The 21,800-nt window shown below is 38.7% G+C and overlaps 1 protein-coding gene across 3 annotated transcripts in view; it reads left to right on the top strand.

Annotated features, from left to right (window-relative positions):
* The window catches only part of FGF14 (fibroblast growth factor 14), a 634,217-nt gene that overhangs the window by 503,925 nt on the left and 108,492 nt on the right, over positions 1 to 21,800 (top strand). For all 3 annotated transcript variants that reach the window (XM_070800451.1, XM_070800452.1, XM_070800453.1), the window contains exon 2: positions 16,180 to 16,290. In XM_070800451.1, the coding sequence (XP_070656552.1) occupies positions 16,180 to 16,290 (111 nt within the window). The remainder of the gene's footprint in view (positions 1 to 16,179; positions 16,291 to 21,800) is intronic.

Here is a 21,800-nt window from a genome sequence, read left to right as displayed (position 1 = left end):
GGAAGAGGAAGTAGTTTGGATAACGATGTAGATGATAAATACCTGTATATGTAACTGAAGTGGCGACAGAAGACAAAGACATTTTCAGATCCCAAAACGTTTTAGGATTTAGAATCAACTTCGTCTCTCACCAACTGGGCAAGAGTAGGCAAATGCTGTGTGTTCACAGATTCAAGTTTTCTTTGTGTATTATATGGGTTAGGCTAAAGATTTAATTAAATAATACGCACTGAAGTTTCTAGGTCAAATACGCATATGTGCGTGCGTGCCAAGTCACTTCAGTTGTGTCCAGCTCTTTGAGACCCTATGGACTGTAGCCTGCCAGGGTCCTCTGTCCATGAGATTCTCCAGGAAAGAACACTGGAGTGGGTTGCCATGTCCTCCTCCAATATTCATGACAGTTAAACTTTATTTTTTATTTGATATTCTCTGTGAGGCTTTCCTGTTATTGTACATATGTGAGTAGAAATAGATCTCTTAAGATGTATTTTTTGGCTGTTTCCCATGCAAAAGTAATATCCAAAAGAAAACATGGCATTTTAAAGTTGTCTGCCTTTCAGTTGACCAGGGAGATACTAATATATTTAGCTTATTTATATTAACACATTTCAGAAAAATATTGGTAAGGATTTAGACATTTTTTTATTAATGATTTTATTACATTTCCCTCCTTCATGAAACAATAGAGTAAGCTTGCCTAAAATATTATTTAAATGAATCCCCTGTGAAATGTCAGTAGGAATGATCTTGAGTGACGTAAAGTCACAGCATTTAAAAAGACCTACTGTATATAGTACAGGGAACGTTGCTCAGTGTTATGTGGCAGCCTGGATGGAGGGGAGTTTGGGGGAGAATGGATACATGTATACGTTTGGATAAGTCCTTTTGCTGCCCACCTAAAACTATCACAACATTGTTAATTGGCTTTGCTTTAACACAAAATAAAATGTTTAAAAAAAGTCTTCCATTACTAGACTACAACAGCCTTTAAATTTCATTACACACACACACACAGCTAACTTGCTAACATGTGCTACAGCAAAGCTTACAATTTTGTATATGGAAATTTAGAAACACAGTTCAGTTCAGTTGCTCAGTCGTGTCCGACTCTTTTCAACCCCATGGACTGCAGCACGCCAGGCTTTCCTGTCCATCACCAACTCCTGGAGCTTTCTCAAATTCATGTCCATCGAGTTGGTGATGCCATCCAACCATCTCATCCTCTGTTGTCCCCTTCTCCTCCCACCTTCAATCCCTTTCCCAGCATCAGGGTCTTTTCCAAGGAGTCAGTTCTTCGGATCAGGTGGCCAAAGTATAGGAGTTTCAGCTTCAGTATCAGTCCTTCTAGTGAATATACAGGACTGATTTCCTTTAGGATCTAGAAACAGAGCCAAATTAATTTATCAGATTAAATTTTTTAAAATTTATTTCCCCAAGCTTTGATTGTGCATAGAGTAAAAGTCTGCAGTTGATAGCATTCTCTAAAATGTTACAACATCAGATCACTTTTCAACTAAGAAAAACAAAATAACAAAAATAAAACCCAGAGCATGCTGACTCTCTCCACTGATGAATGTGCCTGCTGCTCACCTTGAGTTTCTGGATGCCCAAAGCTGCCTGCAGACTGCAAGCAGCCTTACCTGCCACCAGCCCTACATCCCCCAAACCCAGCCTGTCAGTCAAAAGGTCTTCACAAACTTGTACCATCATGACCTTCTCCTGACTTGAGAAGTCCATGTCTCTTTCCATCCCCACATCCTGTCCATCTCTGATTAGCCCACACCTCACTTTCTCTCTGAAGTCTTCCACTAACCACGTTGGTTTAGAAGGACAGCTCTTAGTAGGTAGTATGTGTGTCTCTAGCCCACATTCTTCAGCTAGTCAATCAAGAATGGCCATCTTCTTTGTCCAGTGGCTTTCATAAATGACTATTAAGTCTTTTATTATTGTTGAGCTGTTTGCTGTCTAATCTCTGGAGAAGGAAAAGCCAACCACTCCAGTGTTCTGGCCTGGAGAATTCCATGGACTGTGTAGTCCCTGGGGTTGCCGAGAGTCAGACTCGACTGAGCAACTTTCACTTCAGTTTTGCTGTCTAATCTACCTTGAAATCCACATAACACTGTAAATTCTATCAGGAAGGAAGTGCCTTAAACTCCCTAGTAAATTTGGGTTCTCACATTGTCTTTCACACAGAATTGGAATGGAATGAAGAGTTTTCCATTTGTTTCCGTATCGGTGGGCTGAAGGACTGAAGCCGGTTTTTAAAACTGGTAAAAATGTTGGAATTTCTAGGCTGTGTGAAATGATCTTAGAAAAAAAAAAAAAAAGCACATGCTTAAGCGGTGTTTCTGAGTGTAGTGATTTCAAGCTCAGCTCTTGGTCTTGGTTGTGCTGCTCTTTGTCACCTGCGACCAGGATCGCTAAGCAGTGACTGCAGACTGTGGATCGTGTTCTCCTCTGTGGCTTCAGGCTCCTCGACTTGTCTGGTTCTTCTCCAGGACACTACGTTTTGTTTTGTTTCTTTTTTTTTCCCAGGGGGCAGAGCAAATCAGTTATAGGTCAGAAACTCTTTGGGGTGAAGAAGAACTTTGTGTCTTGAAGAAAGCAAAAGAGTGGATGTGAGTGCACAGAACCAGTGGGGACGGGCGAGAAGTAGTTCTCTGTCCCATCTCTAAAGGACTTGTGCCAAAATGCGCTCTCTGAGTAATGCCTTTCCCAGTGGGGTTTTTTTTCCCTCTTCTTTTTATAGAAATTAAAAGTATGAATGTGATGCCAAAGCCACAAACCACAAATCCAATTTAAGCAGAGGAAATCAGGACTTAAGACTCAAGCGTGCATTTGGAAGGGTGGGGGAGGGCGGAAGGAGGCTGACTCTCAACCAACTTCTCACAGACTTCTCTTCCTCCTGCCCACTCGGCACCCTGAAAACATGTCCAAACTGCAACATTGCTTATTAAATTAGCATACTATGACTCTATAACTCTGTGAAGTTGAAGTAGAACCAAAAGAAAATGGAAATACAAAAAAAAAAAAAAAGAATAAAAAGTGTAAGTCCGTGCAAACTTGCTCTCAGACTTGAGTGGATGAAACTCCCTTTAAAATGTGCCTGGCTTGATAAACAACAGGGACCTACGGTAGGACTTCCCTTGTGGCTCAGCTGGTAAAGAATCTGCCTGAAACGCGAGAGACCTGGGTTCGATTCCTGGGTCGCAAAGATCCCCTGGAGATGGGAAAGGCTACCCACTCCAGTATTCTGGCCAGGGAGAATTCCATGGACTGTATAGTCCATGGGATAGCAGTGAATTGGACACGACTGAGTGACTTTCACTTACACTGTAGAGCACAGCACACATTTAATAACTTGTAATAACCTATAATGAAAAAGAACCTAATATATATGTGTATATATACATATGTTGTTGTTCAGTTGCTGTCGTGTCTGACTCTTTGTGACCCCATGAACTGCAGCACGCCAGGCTTCCTGTCCTTCACCATCTCCCAGAGCTTGCTCAAACTCATGTCCATTGAGTCAGTGATGCCATCCAACCCATCTCATCCTCTGTCATCCCCTTCTTCTCCTGCCTTCAATCTTTCCCAGCATCGGGGGCTTTTCCAATGAGTCAGCTCTTTGCGTCAGGTGGCCAAAGTACTGAAGCTTCAGTTGCAGCATCAGTCTTTCCAATGAATATTCAGAATTGATTTCCTTTAGGATTGACTAGTTTGTTCTCCTTGCAGTCCAAGGGACTCTCACGAGTTTTCTCCATCTCCACAGTTCAGAGGCATCAATTCTTTAGCACTCAGCCTTCTTTATGGTCCAACTCTCACGTGCTTTTTAATATGCTGTCTTGGTTTGTCATACTTTTTCTTCCAAGGAGCAATCATTATATATATATATATATATATACATACACACACACACACACACATATGTGTATATAGGTAACTGAATCACTTTGCTGTACACCTGAAACTATCAAAACATTGTGAATGAACTACATTTTAATTTTAAAATACACCTGGGTTGTCTACAGCTTAACTCTAAATTCAAGACCAAATTCTACATCATTGTTCATGGAACTTCCACCTTGATTTCTCAGAGACTGTGTCTGTGTGTTTTCATTTATTTTCATAACCACTGGCTTCAGTGTTTTCCCTCTCTAGTTAAAGGTGACAATGTGACTTTACATGATGAATAAGTACCCCGAATGCCTTCTCCTTCCTGCCTGTGACCCTGCTGCTCTGGAGTTTCCAGGAGGACTGACATTGTTAACAGAAGGGTTTTTACAACTTTCATCTTCTCTGAGAAGTAGCTGGGAGACAAAGTCTGAAACAGAAATTTTAGAAGGAAGCACACCTCAGCTATTTGCATCTTCCTTAAATAGAAGTAAACCAAGTATTTACTGGTACTGTTTCCATCTATTCTTACAACTCTGCCCATTAGACGGAGTTGCCTCTGTAGTTCTAGGTGTAAACAGGCAAAGTGGGTTTTAAATATCTGCTCTGAAACACTGAAGTGTGAACCTCGACTCTGGAGAATGTATTGATCAGTCCTTGTTACCTACAGTTACTTTTAAAAACTTTCCCCCTGTCCTGATTATTTTCTTGGCATAACACATTTAGGGAAATGCTTCCTGGCTGTAAAGCAAATGTGTGCTAAAAAATGGAAAACACCATTTTTTTTCATGTGAAATTCCCAGTTTACTGCTCTATGCCTTCTCATAAGAAAGCTAATAAAACTATACTTCTGCTCTAATTCCTGTATTCATAGTTCATATGAATATGGCATATCCTAATCCAATATAATTTTCACTAAAGGCTTTGCATGCTGAATTTTATTAAACAATGTATGCTATGTCTGACTCTGCGACCCCATGGACTGTATAGCCCACCAGGCTCTCCATGGGATATTCCAGGCAAGAATACTGGAGTGGGTTGCTATTTCCTTCTCCAGGGGATCTTCTCAACTCAGGGTCAAACCAGCGTCTCCTGCGTCTCCTGCATTGGCAGGCAGGTCTCTACCACTGAGCCACCTGGGAAGACTCTATTAAACAAGAGTGCACTTTAATTTCAACAGATGACCTTGGATTCTTTAATATCTTCCTTTTTGTTACACTAATTCTCAACTTCTGATAATGTAATGATGGCTGGAGCGCAAATCTGTATGGCCTGCTATAAAAAGTCTTTGAGTGAGTCAAATAGTTGTTGCTTTTCAGATTCCTTACATTTAGAGAATTCCATTTCTAGTTTCTCAAAGAAGTGAATCATACTTTCTAGTGATTAACTGAGCGTGTTAAATTTAACATAATACTCTAAGCCTTAGGGGTTTTTTTTTTTCCTACTTTTTCTCTCTTTTTGAGAATACAGTTGAAATTTCTGACTTTCAAATCAGATTTTTCTATTTCTCCCTCAAATCCTATTGGTTTCTACTTCATGTATTTGAAACACTGTTAGTAGATGCAAAAACATTCAGGATTGTTATGCATTCTTCCTAAATTGACTTATTTATCATTAGGAAATGATCCTTCCTTATGTATTGTAAGATTCTTTGCCTTGAAATCTATTTTGTCCTTGATTAATAGTCTGATTATTCCCAGCATGGCATACTGTTTTCTATCCTTTTACTTTGATTGTTAATAACTCTGCTAAGGTATAATGGTCATAAAAATTATCTGTATTTAAAAGTGTATAATTTTATAAGTTTTAACATGTGACGTCATCATCATACTCAAGGTTATAAATATGTCTGTCACCACAGAGGTTTCCTTATGCCCCTTTGTACTCCTGACCCCTGCTCCTCCCAGTCTCTTCACCAGTCTCCAAGTAGTCACAGATCTTGGGGAAAGAAGCGATGAGCTCTTTATCACTGGTTTTAAGCACTTTCAATACGATGTGTCTTTGTATTGTATTCTTCATGTTTCCTGTCTTTGGAATGTGTTAAGCAGTTTGGATTTTTGGCTTTATTGTTTTCATCAATTTGGAAATTTCCAGCCATTATTTCTTCAAATATCTTTCTTTCTTGCCCTCTTGGTACTTTTCCCTGGAATCTCCAATTAGACATATCTCCAATCATTTAAAGTTATCTGACAGCTCTGTTAATTTCTTTTTAGAATTCTGTTTTCTCGTGGGTTTCATTTGCAATCATTTCTATTACTGTGTCTCCAAGTTCACCACTTTTTCTGTGATTAGTTTAATCTGCCATTAATGCCATTCCCCGAATTTTTTTCTTCATTTCATGAAATGCAGCTTTCACCCATCAAAGTTTGTTCTGGGCTGTCTGTATCTGTATTTAACTTTTGGGATGTGTGGAAGGTATAGAGTTGTAAAGACTGTTTGCATGTCCCTGTCTGATATTCCGACATCTGGGGCAGCTCTGGGTCAGTTTTGATTTACTGATTCTCCGTTTTGTTATGGGTCAGATCCCCTGCTTCTTTGCATGCTTTATTGCATTTTCTTATTGGATTCCAAATACTTTTAATTTTGCTTCCCTGAATGTTAGATATTTTTGTATTCCTACAAATGTTCTTGAACTTATTCTGGGATGCAGTTAAGTTACTCAGAAACAGTATGCTCTTGCTTTCAGAATTTGTTAGGGGAGACTGAAGCATTGCTCAGACTAAGCTAATTCCCCTCCTACAGAGGCAAGCCTCTTATTTATACTCTGCTCATTGCCCCATGAATTATGAGTTTTTCCAGTCTGGCTAGTGGGAATAGGCATTGTTTCCGGTCTTGTGTGTGTTTGAGGCACTGTTGCCTCTATTCCTCTCGGATGACTTTGCCCAGCCTTGAGTGGTCTCCTCATGTGCAGTTGTCCATTAGTACTCAGCTGAAGACCGAAAGAGACCCTATGTAGATTCCAGAAATTCTATCCCTCTGCAACCCTCTCCTTTCCCTGGACTCAACTCCATCTCAACTTAGAGAGTCCACCGGGCTCCCCTTCCTTCACCAGGTCCTGGAACATCTCTAAGCCTTTAAAATCCGGGAAGAAAAGAGCTCACCTTATTTCTTTTCCATCTCCCGGAAACCTCTGTCCTTCATTTCCTGGTATCCAGTGTCTTGCAAAATTCAATTTGTCCTTTTTTGTTGTTTCATATTAGAGAGTACGTCTGGTCCTCATTATTCTTTCTTGGTCAGAAATAGAAGTCATTTTGACTTTTAAAGAAATTCTGCATAATTATTAAGCTCTCTCAGATTGTGGTGTATAGCTCATATAGCATTCACATTCTTTTTCAGTCATATTTCCAGCATTGAAATTTGCTCATTATGGTGTTTGACTACAAAATATTAGCAAATGCTAATAATACTCTTGGGCCTTTGTTCCTTAAGCCATTCAGTTACATCTGATTAGTCTCAAACTTTATGAAGAACACAGTAAGAGGCCTGATTAATAATATGCAATTATATTTTGTATTATAATAAGCATAAAATGGCTTTTGTGTTGAGCAGTAGAAAGTGAAAGGATTGTCCATTAAAAATAATGAGATTTTGGCCACATATATGGCGAAGTGAAAACTTCTTCACTCTGTGCTGTTTGGGGTGTGTGTGTGTGTGTGTGTGTGTGTGTGTGTGTGTGCATGTGTGTGTTTATTGTGCCAAGGTATCATAAGTTAAACACAGAACTTGGGAGTGTTTCAAGATGCTGCTGCTGCTAAGTCACTTCAGTCGCGTCCGACTCTGTGTGACCCCATAGACGGCAGCCCACCAGGCTCCCCCGTCCCTGGGATTCTCCAGGCAAGAATTCTGGAGTGGGTTGCCACCTCCTTCTCCAATGCATGAAAGTGAAGAATGAAAGTGAAGTCGCTCAGTCATGTCTGACTTGTAGCGACCCCATGGACTGCAGCCCACCAGGCTCCTCCATCCATGGGATTTTCCAGGCAAGAGTACTGGAGTGGGGTGCCATTGCCTTAATCCATCATTCCAAAGGAGGTTTGCAGCAATTTTTCCCATGGTGGTTTTCTTAATTGAAAATAATCCCATCATAAAGAAATAGAAAAGAGGTTGTTATTAAATATTTAGGGACTGGCTGAGCAAATATGGAATGTTCTAGTAACAATATATTTAGTAATATGTCCTTACTGAAATTATATTGCTAAGATTTTGAATGGCATTGGAATAGGGTGCTTTTCTAACTGAGCTTGAAAGATGTGCTTCTTTCTGGAACTTATAGACCCTGAATATTCGAAAAGGTCAACATTGTACCAGGAATCCCTAGATACCTAGGTCTGCTCAAGGTCCATCTGCTTCTCAGAGCTTAGGGTCAAATATTAAGCAGGATCTTTACTGCTTGCCTTCCTTTTAATGATCTTCTCAGACATTTCCCCAAGAAAGGCTTTACCTACTATCGTTTTTTTAGTATATTTTACATAGAGGGAATTTTTGGGCCAAAATAATTTTTGGAAAAAAATAACTGCTTAAAATGTTGTGGTGTTTCCCTTTAAGAACCCACATTTACTTTTGCCTTCATCTCAAGTATACTCTACTCCTCTAAGTCTTAAATAAGATATAGAAAAATGCATTTTGTCTTGAATTCCATTTAGAACTTATCAATCTGAAAAAACCAACAGAAAATAAATTCAGTTCAATATATATTTGTTGGGCAGCTGTTCTGTCCAAAGCATAGTGACAGGCTACTTTGAATAATACATGATGCAAATTATTAAAAGATGTATAATGTATTTGCTGGGCAGACAGACATGTAAATCCAATAATTTAACGCATGATTAATTGATGTAAATTTGTATTACGAGTTCGCCTCTTCTCCTTTCAATAGACAGCAAGCTCGCTGAGCCCAAGAACTGTATTTTCAGGCAAGATTGTATCCCTAATACCATCAGGCAAAGGATTCTGGTAGGCAGAGGTGAAGAAGATACTGTAGACTATAGAATCAGCAGTTAAAATTCAGCAGACATGATAATGCATTGGATTGGGTTGGTGGGTTGAGTAACAATTCTGAAATAGCTGAAACAAGGTTCCCAGGGGAGCGAGGCTCTCAGGGTGGCATGGGGTCAGTTCCAAGAGGAACGTGAGTACCAGTCTCAGAAATTAACAGAAAGATATAGCAGATTTTCCCACCTTCAGTTTTCTTTATCATTTTCCTTAGTGCTCTCACCTTTTTTTTTTTCCAGCCCTTTGGAAGAGTTCCTGGGCATGTTTTATTTTTATGATTGGAGTATATGATAATTTATGGATTTGGATAAATTATTCACAATACTATTTTCTGCTGCTAGGAGTGCCAAAATCTAATTAGATCTACCACAAAAATGTATATTCCCAAAATTGCCTTTTACCCTGTTAAAAAATATGATTTTCCATAGCTATAGAGGAATGACGCTGAAGAACCTATATTGTAACTAGTACCAAGGTTTATGAGTAAACAAATGTAGTACATGTGTATATCCATTTATATATTTGCCACATAAAAATCCATGCCATACTGTACATTTATTAGTTTAAATGATTTAAAATGTATTCATCATCTTAAGAGTTATTCTGATTTCTCTTCTGTCAGTCAGAACATTTTGTGAAAATAATTTGTGACAGTGATTTATTTAGATGAACCTACTTCTGATAAAATGATTGTTTTAATTAAAAATGTTAGATATTTCCTTGCACCTAAAGGCAGTTGGACTGACTTGAGTTTCTTTCAGTTCTAAGTGTTGAGGCTAATATATTATGAAATACCTTTTTTTCCTCTTCATATACATGTGTATTAGTTTTCATTATTTCTATTTTAATTAATATCAGAGAACATAGTTAGTCTAGAATTTCAGACAAGGAGTATCCTCAGGACATTTTCAGTGAAATGTCCAGGCACAGCAAATAGAAAAGACAGAACAAAAAACATAATTAATACGGGCTAAGTTTTCATATTTTCTTGAGCAGAATAAGATGCTGTGGATACATAAGTATTTTAAAAGAGAATAAAGATCCTTAACAGTTTTTTGAGTTGGAAAATATTTTGCATTTTTATATGGCTAACTAAAATATAGGTGTAGGACTTCAGATATTGATTCATCTTTCAATTATTAATTGAGAGTCCAAGTTATAGGAGTTTGGGCTATATCATTATTGAAAACAAAATAATTATTTTTTTGTACTTCATCATCAAATCTTCTTGTCCCATTAGTTTAATGAAAAAAGTGAGCAGGCACCTCAATATAAGTTTATTTCATACAAGCAATACTTCCACTCTTTTATGTCTCAAGTCATAACACTTATTTAGGATGACACTCCATTTTTATTATAGTAGATGCATTTTACATTGTCTTCTAAACACCTTTAAAATCCTTTGGCTGAGCTCATGTGAGATCTAAATAGATCATCATTGTTTTGATTTCTTATTTTCATCCTTTCTTTTAGCCACATAATCCACATAGAATATACATCATCTTCCTTTTTTTCTTGATGTTAAGCTTTAGCTTGTTTTTCTTATTTTTTAATTTCACCTCTGACCCATATTATCTCTGGGATTTTTTTTTTCCCCTCGACTATCCTAATTTTATTTAAACTAGATAATATAATTTATAAGCCACTTAACCAGGAACACGTGAATTTCAACCTATGCAAAGCATTCATTGGAAACAGTGGCTGAGAGGCAGGGTCACTGGGCCAGCCCCTCAGTATTATGGGATGGCCCACGTGTCCCACATACTTCAAGGATCTAATGTAGCATGTGACATGTGACTTTGAAGATACCAATGTCAATCCATGCTTAAGTTCCTTGTCATTTTTGGAGGTAATAACAACAGTAAGTTCTACCACTGGGTCGTGCGATCTTGCAAAACCTTGCAAGGGGAGAAGCACCTCCCCACCCCCGCCCCACTTTGGATGCTGTTTGCTTTAAATATTTGCAAATTCTGGATCCTGGCCATTCCTGCAGTTATGTGGGATTTTTGTGTTTCTTTTTTTGTTAACTGTTCTCTCAAAGAGTCAAGATGGGTTCAGCATGTATTATTATAGATGGAAGCTGAGACTTGTACTGGAAGTAAAGTAAGAAAATGAAGGCTTAGAGCCTTCTTGCACAGAGATCTAGAAGGTTGGTCTTACCTTTGTCTGACTGCACATACTGATGTCGTGATTTTCTCAGTAAAATTGTTGTTTTGTTTGTTTTTGCTGTGATTTTTGGTTGCATATTTTCATTCTAGGCTTAGGGAGAAAGGGTTTGTTTTAATTATTTGAAAGACTGACTTTAAGCTATACAGGGCTACATTGAACAATTGTATAAATGAGTATCACAGTAAAGCTTTTATGAACATGTGATTATGTACGATGAGAAAATACTAAGTGGAATTCTTGAAAATTTGGGGCAACCAGTTAATCTACAGCAGTAATAGGTGTTCAGTTGATTTGCATATACATATGCGATCTTCTTTGCAAGTAGGTACAAAATGCTATTTTAACTCATTCTTTCCCAAAGGCATTCATAGATTTACTATAGTTTCTGCATTAACATTATAAAGTTAACATGCCATCATGATTGGACATTTTACAAATAATTAATATTGAAAAATAAATATTCTGATAACCATCAAAGTACAGTTACATTTAACATTTTGGCATATTGTCTCTCATTTTTCCTATGAATAGTAGTTTTACATAGCCATGCTCAAGTTATACACACAAGTTATTACACAAAACTGTAAAACACTAAGGACTTATTTTTAACTTGGAATTCCAAAAAGTCAAATTACCTAGTCAAAAATTGTGGACATTTTTAAGCCTTTACTATGATTGCCGTTTTGGTTTTCATGTTGTTCCAGTTTTTACTCTTACCTGCAATATGAACTTACTGGAAAAATTACATCTTTGTTAGTATTCATTCACAAAAGAAATAGTGCAAGGCTCTCATTTATCTAGACCCAGGAGATGCCATGGTGAGCAATACTGTACATTTCACTTTTCCTCGTGAAACTCCCAGTCCAGAGTCTCACGTCTCTACACAAGTGGGCGTATTTGAGACAAGTAAGGTTGCGGGAACGGAATCAATGTGGGAGACCATGGGATGTTTGTAGGCAGCCCACATGTGCTGTAGTCCATGGGATTGCAAAGAGTCAGAACAACCCAGTGACCCAGGGTGGGCTACATGCTGAAGATGGCAGGGGAACAGTAGAAACCAAGTTCAGGCAGGTAGGTGGGCCCCTGCTGCTGCAGAGTGAGACATTTGGTGGGTGTTGGAGAGTTGCTGCTTATTTCCTGATCTGATGGACAAGAACAGCACTCTGCATGGCCTGGGAGAGGCCATGAGGGGCTGAACACTTGCTGGCAGTGAAAACAGAGAAAGGGAAAACAGTGAGAGAGATTTTGAAGACAGTGTCTATAGGAACTGGGCAACTCATTGGATGGAATATAAAAGGCAAACATGGTGTTAATCTGAGGGGGTTAACAATTAACATCAGTGGTCAAGTCAGAGTAGATCTTTGACTGAAGTTGATGGAGATGGAGGAATTAAAGTGAAAATGATACTGTAGGAAGTTTAAACTTAGTCTTATATTTATGATTTTGATGAGGATTTCATGCGTGGAGATTTATTGGAAATGTGGTCAATGGAAAAGTGGGAAAGATCTTAGAAGAGATTTTCAGGAAATTTGGTCATCTCTAACTTTATGTTATGGCTTTACATTATAGATTCAGCTCCAACTCTGCAGGATTAGCGGGGTTAGACACAGCCCAAAATAACCTTTGAGAATCTAGTTTTAAAGAATAGATGTTTGCATTTCATTTTCAGTTGTTTAAGATAGTTTAGTCTGATTGTTCAATTTTTACAGGCTACATAATTTAGTGGTTAAGTGGGCAGGATCACGTCAATCCAGCTTTGCACTTATTAGTCATGTGCTGTTTGTCGAATTACCTCATTGTGCTGTGTCTTTACTTTCTCATTATCAAAATGGGTTTCCCATTTTGTAAGTAAACTGTGGTGAAAATTCAGTGAGTGAATTGTGGCACCTGAGAAGAACAGTCAATATTACTATGGTTTCTAAAAAGAAAAAGAAAAAGAAAAAACAAATACTGTGAAAGCAGATAAATAGAAATCAGTTTGGTTTTCTTTTCTTGAAATTAAATAAGAACTCAAAAATACAGTTTTGTCTTTTACTTGTAATTTCTTGGCAGGCATGAGGTGGGGTTACAAATTAGCTCCTTAGCCTAATGTCCTCCAGGTTCAGTCCTGTTATCACGAATAGCAGGGTTTCCTTTCTTATGACTGAATAATATTCCACTGTGCATCTACACCGCGCATTTCTGTGTCCATTCATCTGCTGATGGACACGGGTCGTTTCCACGTCTTGGTTGTGGCGAATGATGCTGCAGTGAACACGGGGGTGCAGATAGCTCTTTGAGATCCTGATTCCATTTCCTTTGTATATATACCCGTAAGTGGGATCTCTGGAGCCTGTGGCTCAGTTTTCATGCTGGTCAGTTTCACTCATCAGCGTGAGTAACCTCCATGCTGTTTCCCGCAGTGACCGCACCCGTTTACACCCCACCAACCATGCACAAGGGTTCGCTTTTCTCCACTTTGTCTCCAGTGCTTGTGCTATCTTTTTAATAGAAGAAACAAAGGAGAAGGGGCCTCTCTGTAAGTGTGAAGGGACTTGTGAGGGTCACCTGTCTTCTCACTTTCTTGCCTGGTATACTTAATTCAAGTCCAGAAGATATCATAGCTAAAATATAGGATTACTAAAAGTAAGTGATCCAGAACATAAAGCTTTTGCAGAAAAAATTTTCTGTCTCTGAAATGCTCTGTATGTTTTCATGGCAACTAAGCATTGCCACCCCTATCTCACCTTTTCACTTTTGTTCCCTTCTTTTTCTGGGCTACCTACTTCCAGTGACAAGCATAAATATGATACAGCAAAACTAGGAAAAATCCTCAGTACTTAAAGGTTCAGTAGTACTTATTGGGTGATGAGCAGAGTAAGGTTCACTTAGGCACATGTTAGAATTATGTGATTTTTTAAGTTATATACTACAGAGTAAGGAACATACGGGGCTTCCCATGTGGCACTAGTGGTAAAGAACCCACCTGCCAGTGCAGGTAGACATAAGAGACGTGGGTTTGATCCCTGGCTCAGGAAGATACCCTGGAAAAGGGCATGGCAACCCACTTAAGTATCCCTGCCTGGAGAATCCCATAGACAGAACATTCTGGTGAGCCACAGTCCATAGGGTCAGACACAACTGAAGCGACTGAACACACACACACAAGGAACATGCATGACACAATTGTAATAGTCACTTTTAGTGTAAGTGTTGGTCACCCAGTCATGTCCGACTCTTTGTGACCCCATGATCTGTCCATGGGATTCTCCAGGCAAGAATATTGGAGTGGATTGCCATTCTCTTCTTCAGGGGACCTTCCCAACCCAGGGATGGAACCCGGGTCTCCTGCATTGCAGGCAGAGTCTTTACTACTTAATAATCACTTAGGTGTTTCTTTCTAAAATCCTACTCCTCCAAGAACACCTGTATTCTGACATGCTTGATTACATGAATGCTGCCATGCTGTGGTTTTCATGCATTATTTTCCAGATTCTTCAATATCACAGTGCCATGGGGGCATTTCTCAAATGATCAGATACATCAGATGTACATAGAAACAGATGCTGTCATTCTTTTTAATTTCTTGAGAACTAGACAAAAGGCTGAGGATATTCTGTTTTGAACAGCTTTTTTGGTTTGTTTTTGCACATTTTTTTGTGTGTGTTCACCTGTTTGCCATCCATCATTTTTTGATCAATTACAACATGCTCGGTTTCATCATTCTGTAACAACTGCCTGTTTTGACAGCATGATCACATTTGCATGTCTCATTCAGGGGTTGTGGAGACATGTTAGTTGCCATGGGGAGGATTCTGATGTCTCCCATCAAATTGAGTCATGAGATGGTGGTGACCTTTGAAAAGCTACATGCAAATATTTATTTTTGAAGGTACAGTTGGCTCTTTGTGAAGCACCGGATCACTAGACCGGCTATCTCTTCTATGAATCATCTAATGAGAAGTCTGTTACTGTGTATTTTTCCTTTTAGTTTTAATAAACTTCCACTGTCCTTGAGCTTAAGCCATTTGAGACAAGAATAAAAATCCATAGTGTATAATTTTACTATCCCTTGTGGTTATATAAATTATATAGGATTATCTGTCTAATTCATCTAATTGGTCTGGATTATGGCCAGAGATTATTGGAGATTCAGCTGAAGCTGAATGCAATACTGAATGCAGTATAACTCTAATACTTTGGCCACCTGATGCAAAGAACTGACTCACTGGAAAAGACCCTGATGCTGGGAAAGATTGAAGGCAGGAGGAGAAGGGGATGACAGAGAATGAGGTGGTTGGATGCCATCATTGACTTGATGGACATGAGTTTGAGTAAACTCTGGGAGTTGGTGACAGACAGGGAAGCCTGACGTGCTGCAGTCCACGGGGTTGCAAAGAGTCAGATACAACTGAGCGACTGAACTGACTGACTGATGGCCAGAGAGCTTAGGTTTGTTACTGTGTCTCGCCCTGAATTCAGAAGTTGGTTTTCACATTTTACTGTGGATCACCTCTAAGTACACAATACTTCTGTGCAAGTTAGGGTGACTGTTTAAGCAGCAAGGAAACAGCCTCCATATCAGGGCTTTTTCTGAGAATGTGTACCAAATGTTAGTATGGCTTTTTTTTTTTTTTAATAGAAGTTTTTCACATTTGGGGATTACTTGTCAAGTTAAGTGAAAAAAAAAAATTCTCTTAAAAAGCCTTTGATATGGTTTCTTAAAGCCAGGAGTTTGCAAAATTCTTGTCCCACCATCCTGAATGATATTAGTTTAAACTATTAAGCTAGTTAGTTTAGGACTTAGCTCATAGCTAAATAGATTAAGTAGTTTAATCATTTTAACTAATTATTTAAATACATACATGTCAGTTTTTTTTAATGACCTGTTATCTAAAGTTTCTGGCTTTACAACTTTACGAAAAATAAGTTTACGACGGCATTTTCTTCACCTCCTGTGATCAGCATCTTCCAGGTTTGAGAAATGCAGAGACATTTCTGGGAAACATAAAATAAAAGGTGCTTCTATAAAATGTTTCTATAAAATACCCTCTTACTTCTGGGAAAGAAAGAAAAGAAGCAGGGAAGAAAAAAGAAACTCCACTGTGACGCGTTGTGAGGCTTATGACCTCTGTGTTTGCCTTTCAGATCCCCAGCTCAAGGGTATAGTGACCAGGTTATATTGCAGGCAAGGCTACTACTTGCAAATGCACCCCGATGGAGCTCTCGACGGGACCAAGGAGGACAGCACTAATTCTAGTAAGTGACCCCCCAGGCCACCGGCTCACACAATCGCTGGAGACGCTGCTGCTTACGTGACTTTCCAAGTACAGTTGTAAATATTGGGTTACGTGCGTTCATTTTTACAAATGTTATACCCTAGAATGCCATTGACAATTCTCTTTGGACCACCTGGATAGAAATACTCACAGAGCCACTAAAGACACCTGTCATTTTAAGAGAATTATTCATCTTTTCAGTTTTTTCCCCAAGCAGTTGTCATATCCAGTGTTATTGTTACTTGAATCTCATTATCATCAAAGTAATTGCACTAATGCATTCAGATGAAAGTTGATTACCTATTTACTTTGGAAGTTTTATTTTTGTGAGACCTGTAGCTTCTTTTTTTTTTTTTTGTAAATTAACTTATTTATTTTAAATGGAGGCTAATTACTTTACAATATTGTAGTGGTTTTTGCCATACATTCACATGAATCAGCCACGGGTGTACATGTGTGTAGCTTCTTAATGATAACTGTGTTATCATTAAGAACAATAAGGATTAGTTCTTGTGTTTTCAAGAACAATAAGGATTAGTTGTTTCAAATAATGGAAGTGTTATTTTTCAAATTCTTTGTGTTCAACAAGATAATATTTTTCTTTATAGAGGGAACATGAAGGCTGTGTACTTTTTAACACATTGTATGAATTATTTATTTATAAAATTGGATCTGTGCTGTTTTTTTAAATTAAAAAAGCCACCTACCTTCCATTGTTTTCATATCTGTCTTCATTTTACGATTTCTTTACATATAACTTTTCTTTGTATTTTTATTCTGGCACTCCTTCTCTTCAATTTTCTCTGTTTTTGTTTCCTATTTTCTGTGCATCCTGGCCTCTGATTCCCTTTAATTTAGCACATCAGTTCAAAAGTAGACACTTTTCATTGCTCAGGAGAATGAGTGAAAAGCAAAAATCAATTTTATTGGAAATATTTTATCACATTTTACTAGTGGATATGAATCTTTTCATCGATTTAGCATTTATCCTTCACATACAGAACTTTATTCCATGGGAAGAAGGAGGCTTTGAATACATATAACCAAATTATAGACAGTTCCTGTTTTAAAGTCTAGTCATCAACTGTTCAGATACACTGATTCTGAGAGAAGCTAATAATATAAAGTAGGCTATTTTTGCATTTGGTGTTGCTAAGTGAAATATCATTATTTTCCCAAACATTGTGTTTGTGTTTTAGACTTTGGACATTACTTCATTTAAAAATTTTTCTTTCAACTTCAAATATTTTCTTTATCTATATTTTCCTCCTATTCAGTTTTTAATCTTTTCATCTCCTTGTTTCTATTATGTCATCCTTTTGTACTTTAGACTTTTCCCTGTCATATTTGTTCATTGATTTTTGTTTGCTTTATTTCCTCTTGATTTAGAAAAAGAGAAAGTAAAGTAATTCAGGCAAAGGGAAGAAATAGAAGACGTTTTTATTCATAAGGTTGGCATCAAACATTGTTTACCTGTTGGGATTTTGATATTAGGTTGAACTCTCAAAATCGTCAGCACTTAACCATCTCTGACCTACAGAAGATGTTAGTTTCTTTTGATTCATGTTAATATATATTACATATATGTATGAATATATACATCTGCTAATTTTCCTTTCCCGACTTTAAACTCCTCACCCACTCTTTGACAAAAGGCATTCTCTTTTTTTTGTATGTCAGAGTCGTGAGGGTCATGGACTTTAGATTCCTAAGTTCTCATGTCTTCAGTGTCTCTGATTTTCTTTGGCCAGAGTCTAGTAGAGCATGAAAGCACATTTTCTGTAAGTCTGATCACGATAAGACCTATGACACTCTGATTTATCAGACTAGAGGCTGATGTCATCCATCAGACAAACAATTTCAAAGAAAGAAAAAAAAATTATAGCTATACGAAAATGCTGCTTAGCTGGACTTCCTGAAAAAATAGCTTCCTTCAAGCAAATGTTTTATGAGTTTTTTCCCTACCTCTCCTTTTGTTTTTGTAGCATCAAACAAGTTGGTTTTTTCATGATGGAATCAATATCAAGTTAAGAAGTATCAGTAGACACTGTGTTTTGTTTTTTTTTACAGTGTATTACATCACAATTGAATAAGCAGCACAATATTTTCTAAATTATGAAAGTGCAGATGTAGAAATTACACACACACATGATTATATCTGGTTATCTGCATGGTATTAAACACTGGACCGGGAAGCTGAGATACTAAAAAATACTGGGCCTTCTGTTCAGTAAATGTATGAGGCTTTTCCCCTGGAAGAGAATCTTTGTGTGGCTCTTGAAATCCTTTCTAATCCCCCTCAATGCTGCTGAGGAGCAGTTCTGGGAACCAGGCAGGAATGGGAACCCCAGTGGACAAGCAAATCAGAACCAAATCATAGTGACCAGGCTGCAAGGGCTTCCATTCCTCTGCAAAGATCTAGCCCACAGCTTCTTTTCTTACAAGTTAACCACTGTGTTTTCTGTGCCCTTTAAGTCAGTTAGGTTAGTTTCTTACTGTTTTAACATTTGCAAAGACAAGGCAGAACAGAATAAAACAGGTTGAGATAGATGTTCCCTCCTCAAAAGGTTATGAAAACTGCATGACTGCAAAATTTATAAAACATTGCAGGATTATAGCAGCTTTGTAAAAGCAATGGGAATTACTAATTAACTCAACTTTTTCATACTATCACCATCTTAACTGAAAAACACAAGCTTATAGGATAAATTTTAATGCATCTTCTTTTCTCTGGTTCATCACAGTAGTCTCATATGTTCTGGGAAAATCATTAGCCCTGAAAAGTGATCTTTAGAAATGAAGGTGAGAGCGTCAGAGATGCTGACAGACAGACAAGTCCTCAGTGGAGCACTGCCCTCTTTGCTTAAGCTAAGTCACTTCAATCATGTCAGACTCTTGTAACCCCAAAGACTGTAGCTCACCAGGCTCCTCTGTCCATGGGATTCTCCAGGCAAGAATACTGGAGTGGGTTGCCATTTCCTTCTCCATTTTGCTTGAGAGTGTAATGTAATTATTCACAAACATTCCAATTTTTTGCTATTTCTCTGAATACAAAACAAAGATCAGTCACCCATTGGTAGGAAAAATAAAGAGGAATAACCTAAAAGTCACCCTGATGGCACCCCGAAAGTCACCAAATGAGAGAACTGAGGCTTGAACCTGCATGACTGGAGCTCATTGCTAGCCCACTAGTAAATACGAGATTACTTAGAACTAGGTAAGGGCTTCCCTGGTGTCTCAGCTGGTAAAGAATCCACCTACAATGCAGGAGACCTGGGTTCGATCCCTGGGTCAGGACTGGAGGAGGGCATGGCAACCGCTCCAGTATTCTTGCCTGGAGAATCCCATGGACCGAGGAACCTTGCGGGCTATAGTCCATAGGGTCGCAAAGAGTTGGATGTGACAGCATAGCACAGAACTAGGCAAAGTCAGAACCACCCTGCTAAGCTTTCTTTGTCAAAAAATTTAAACACCTTCAAAGGGAGAAAGGGTGGCAGGCAAACCTATCGCCCTGACGCTAGTGCCCTCCCCGGATCACCGGGTGAGATCTACAGCTTTTTGGGCAAGAAAATGGGGAAGGGTGGATAATTGGTCCTAACTGAGAGATTCTGAAGCAACTCACCTGCTTACCCAGGCTTCCAGTGCCCTGGAAACATCTTTCACAAACAGAAGTGAAATCCTGGGGTACTTTATCATCACACTCATTTTACAGAGTGTGTTGCTCTGAAATTCTTAGAGCTTCCCTTCTATGCACCAGAGATAAGCATTACCATGACTATGGTATTTGATTACAGAATGATTTTTTTCTTCAGTTTACTTTTGGCAAGTGGCCAAAAGCTTGGGATTTTCCTGTGCTCTTAAAGGTCACTGTTCCCACTACGAGATACTGAAAGCAGAAGAGGGCTATAGAAATATTCATGTGTCAGTCTTTATTGCTAGATTAAAGCCCCATCCAAACCAATCCCTCTTACCTGAGAGATTCCCAACCTGGTAACCTGATGTATAAAACCAGCTGTTCCCTCACAATGCCCACTATTCAACAGGCCTCAGGAAGGTGGTTCTCACCTTGTCTGTAGGCTAGGATCGTTTGAGGAGCTTTTTTTTTTTAAAAAAAAAAAAGAAAGAAAGAAAGAAAAGTTCCTGATGCCCTAAACCCACTCCCAGAGGTTCTGATTTAATTTCATTGCTCTGGAGTTGGGCATAGCCATCCTGTCTTATAAGGCTTCTCTGGTGGCTCAGACAGTAAAGCGTCTGCCTGCAATGCTGGAGACCCAGGTTTGATCCCTGGGTCGGGAAGATGCCCTGGAGAAGGAAATGGCAACCCACTCCGGTACTCTTGCCTGGAAAATCCCAGGGACAGTGGAGCCTATAGTCCATGGGGTTGCAAAGAGTCGGACATGACTGACCAAGTTTACTTTCAGTTTTCACTTTCTTTCATCCTGTCTTATGAATACAGCTAGTTTTAAAGTGCAGCCAGGGTTGAATGAAATTCACTATCATATGGAGACTGGAGTGTTCCACAGAATGGACAAAGTAGCATGAACATCCCCCAGGCCTTGTGGGATTGCTTTATAATTGTGTTAGACATAAAAAGGCTGAAAACCCATAATAATGTTTCAATTACTGTGAGTATCTGTTGTTATGACAAGCACCATGGATCCGTCATGGTCAGCTCTGAGTGGGTTTCCGCATTACAGTGGTTCTATGGATTCACTTTCTGTTTTCTTCCTATAAATGATAATAACTATTATAATTCAGGTCTCAGTCAAAACCCTGTGGAGGGGAAAAGTATATATATATATATATATATATTTTTTTTTTTTTTTTTAAATATAGTGCAGGGCTTCCCTTGTGGCTCAGCTGGTAAAGAATCCACCTGCAATGTGGGTGACCCAGGTTTGATCCCTGGGTTGGGAAAATCCCCAAGAGAAGGTAAAGGCTACCCACTCCAGTATTCTGGCCTGGAGATTTTCATGGACTGTATAGTCCATGGGGTTGCAAAGAGTCGGACATGACTGAGCACGCACACAACACCACCAGACATATATGAAAGTGAAGTGAAGTGAAAGTGAAGTCACTCAGTCGTGTCCAACTCTTTGCAACCCCATGGACTGTAGTCTACCAGGCTCCTCTGTCCATGGGATTTTCCAAGCACGAATACTGGAGTGGGTTGCCATTTCCTTCTCCAACATATATGAAGGTTAGAATAAATACATTTGAATAGGTTCAGATAGAAAAGTTTGCATGGGCAGATGCACAATTATGGTTTTCCCTAAAAACTTTTGCAAATAAATCAGGAATTATCCTATGGTGCCAATCCTTTCAAAATATTAGCAAGATGGGACAGTTCAGGTGATATAGAAGAGAGTAAAAATATCCAATGACTTTCTTCCACGAGGAAGGAATACTGAGCAGACATCCCTGGTGGTCCAGTGGTTAAGAGTCTGCACTTCCAATTCAGAGGGTGTGAGTTCAATCCCTGGTTGGGTG

This window comes from Bos indicus, chromosome 12, assembly GCF_029378745.1.
Source record: "Bos indicus isolate NIAB-ARS_2022 breed Sahiwal x Tharparkar chromosome 12, NIAB-ARS_B.indTharparkar_mat_pri_1.0, whole genome shotgun sequence".
In the NCBI taxonomy this organism is placed as follows: domain Eukaryota; kingdom Metazoa; phylum Chordata; class Mammalia; order Artiodactyla; family Bovidae; genus Bos; species Bos indicus.
The sequence above is the reverse complement of the archived record's forward strand: the minus strand, read 5'-3'. Positions and strand labels throughout refer to the sequence as shown.